General features: G+C 56.2%; 1 protein-coding gene across 1 annotated transcript in view; it reads left to right on the top strand.

The window, feature by feature from the left end:
- LOC132008091 (proline-rich protein 2-like) overlaps positions 1 to 506 on the top strand; it is a 1,050-nt gene extending 544 nt beyond the window's left edge. The window contains exon 3 of the mRNA XM_059386472.1: positions 7 to 506. Within this exon, the coding sequence (XP_059242455.1) occupies positions 7 to 506 (500 nt within the window). The remainder of the gene's footprint in view (positions 1 to 6) is intronic.
- The last annotated feature ends 1,907 nt before the right edge of the window (positions 507 to 2,413 follow it).

Raw genomic sequence — 2,413 nt, 5'->3', positions numbered from 1 at the left:
CCCCAGGAGCCACCAGCCTGCGTCAGCGCCGGGGGAGGAGACGGCCGCCCGCGCAGCCCCGACTCCTCCCGCGGCCTCCGCCCCATCCGCCCCCGCCCAGCGCAGGGCAACCTAGTTCACCTGCCGGCTCCCCTCGCTACCTCTCCGCCGCCCGCGCAGCCCCGACTCCTCCCGCGGCCCCCGCCCCGTCCGCCCCCGCCCAGCCCCCCCAGGAGCCACCAGCCTGCGTCAGCGCCGGGGGAGGAGACGGCCGCCCGCGCAGCCCCGACTCCTCCCGCGGCCTCCGCCCCATCCGCCCCCGCCCAGCGCAGGGCAACCTAGCTCACCTGCCGGCTCCCCTCGCTACCTCTCCGCCGCCTGGCCGCCGGGCCGCTCGCCTGCGGCGCGCCCTCGCCCGGGGCCTCGCCTCTCCCGCTCCGGCTGCGGCTCCGGCTGCGGCTCCGGCACTCGCCCCCGCTCTCGCCCGGACGCTTTCCGCGCCGCCTGAGCGCGCTCCGCGAGCCTAGCCGAGTCATGGCGGCGGCGGGGTTGAGGAGGCAGAAGCAGCGAACAAGCGAGCGGGTGCGCCGCGATTCGCGGTCGCGCCTCTGGAGCCTCTGCGCTCGCTCCGCATCCCGGTGCGGAAGGAGGCGAGCGGAGCCGAGGGCTTGGGGTCCCCTCCAGGGCTTGGGGTCTCCTCCCCAGCCGCATCGCGCCGAGCGGGGGAGGGAGGGAAAGGGTCAAAGCTTTCAGCCTCGGCTTTCACAAAGTAGCCAGTGTTTTTCGCCACCGTCCCCACCGACCACAGCGCTCCCCCGACCTGCCTCATTTTTCCCTAGGGTCTACTCTTATCCAAGCCTCCAAACTTCTCACGCATTCCCAAGGGTAGAGCGCCCGAGGGTGAGAGCCAGAGGCGGGTTCGAGCCAGTGGCGGGTTCGGCGAGGGCCCGCTGCCCCCTCGCTCCTTCCGGAAGGGGCCGCTAGCTCCCAGCGGCCAACCCTGGTTAGGCAGGCCCGCGTCTCCACTGAGGCTCCACTGGGCGAGGAGAAGGGAGAAGGCTTGCATCGCTCCCGTGGCCCTCAGTCCTAGGAAGGGGCTCAAGCCCCTGAAGGTATGCGGGCTGGTCTGCTCGCCCACTCGCGTTCTTAGAATGCTCGGCAGAAGACAATCTGCAGATTCAGTTCGAACACGCGGCCTGCAAGGGAGAAGGCCCCAGCCAGTAAATAGTTGCTCCCTCCTTCTGGTCCTAGTTGCACAGAAGACTGTTTTGGTCTGAAAGTCTTGTATCCTGAGATTGGGTTTAACTCCAGTAAATGTCTGGTATGGTATAACCTGTCTCCAGACGCCAGAATGCCAGGTATGGGAGAGAGAAAAAAACTTGATCAAGGGCTGCCCATGGGAACAGGGCCAAGAAAGGAAGAAAAGACAGGGAACAGTTCCTCAAAAAATTGATTTTTTTATTCTTTTGAGGGGCCACACTCCTGTCCTCCAGCTGTATAATAAAGCTAATGTGGCAGATTTGGGTTTTGGGTTTTTTCCCCTCATAGCTTCTGTCACTCACCCATGAAAATTTAATGAAGCATTTAGGATTATTACCCCCAGGGTCAATGGGCTAAAAATATTTAGCCTAATGCACTCCTTGTGGAGCCAATACGTCCATTGCTGGTACATACAAAGTCATCGAGAAACCCTCGCTTTCTGCATAAAATTCATGACCCATTAAACTTATTCCGTAATAACAGCTTCTGTACAAATGGAAGTTTGAAGGGAATGCAGGACGCTGAGTTGGCCAAGTAATAGAAATGGAAGAGGTTCATGTAAAACTCTATATTCAATGTTGAATAAGGTCAACTACAGAAACTGGGCAAATCCCCATTACATCCAACAGGGGCAATAAGCCACAGCTGTTCCCAAGTCCAGGCTAGAAGAGAGTGTAACAGAAAGACAGTAAGTGCACACAAGCTGCTCACCAAGAACTTGGTGAAGACACTAATATTCTTCTGGGTTAAACCCCAAACCAAGTCTTAAAGCACTATTTTGAGTTATTGTAGTAAACATATCAAGAAAGAACATACCTAAGTAGGTGTTTTTCTTTTCTTCTCTTTACATAACAATGTCCTTTCTACTAAGTGTGGCATAAAGAAAAAAAAATCAATAAACATTTCTTTACCATCTACTCCGAGAAACCGCAAAGTAATAAGAACAGCAAAGATGTATGCATTGTGTATTATGTTCCAGGCACTGTGCTGGGTGCTTTCCATACATTAACTCATTTAATCTTCATGGCAGCCCAGTGAGAGAAGTATCACTTTTAACATATACTGGATAGACTGCCCACTTTGAAATCTGATGGGCCTGAATCACCTTCGACAAGCTACTCACCTTTCTGCACTCCAACATTCCTTACTCTGCTATGGTGTTAGCTTCATGAGA

Source organism: Mustela nigripes, unplaced genomic scaffold, assembly GCF_022355385.1.
Source record: "Mustela nigripes isolate SB6536 unplaced genomic scaffold, MUSNIG.SB6536 HiC_scaffold_72, whole genome shotgun sequence".
NCBI lineage: Eukaryota > Metazoa > Chordata > Mammalia > Carnivora > Mustelidae > Mustela > Mustela nigripes.
Note: the sequence above shows the minus strand (reverse complement) of the source record. Positions and strands in the feature narration are given on the sequence as shown.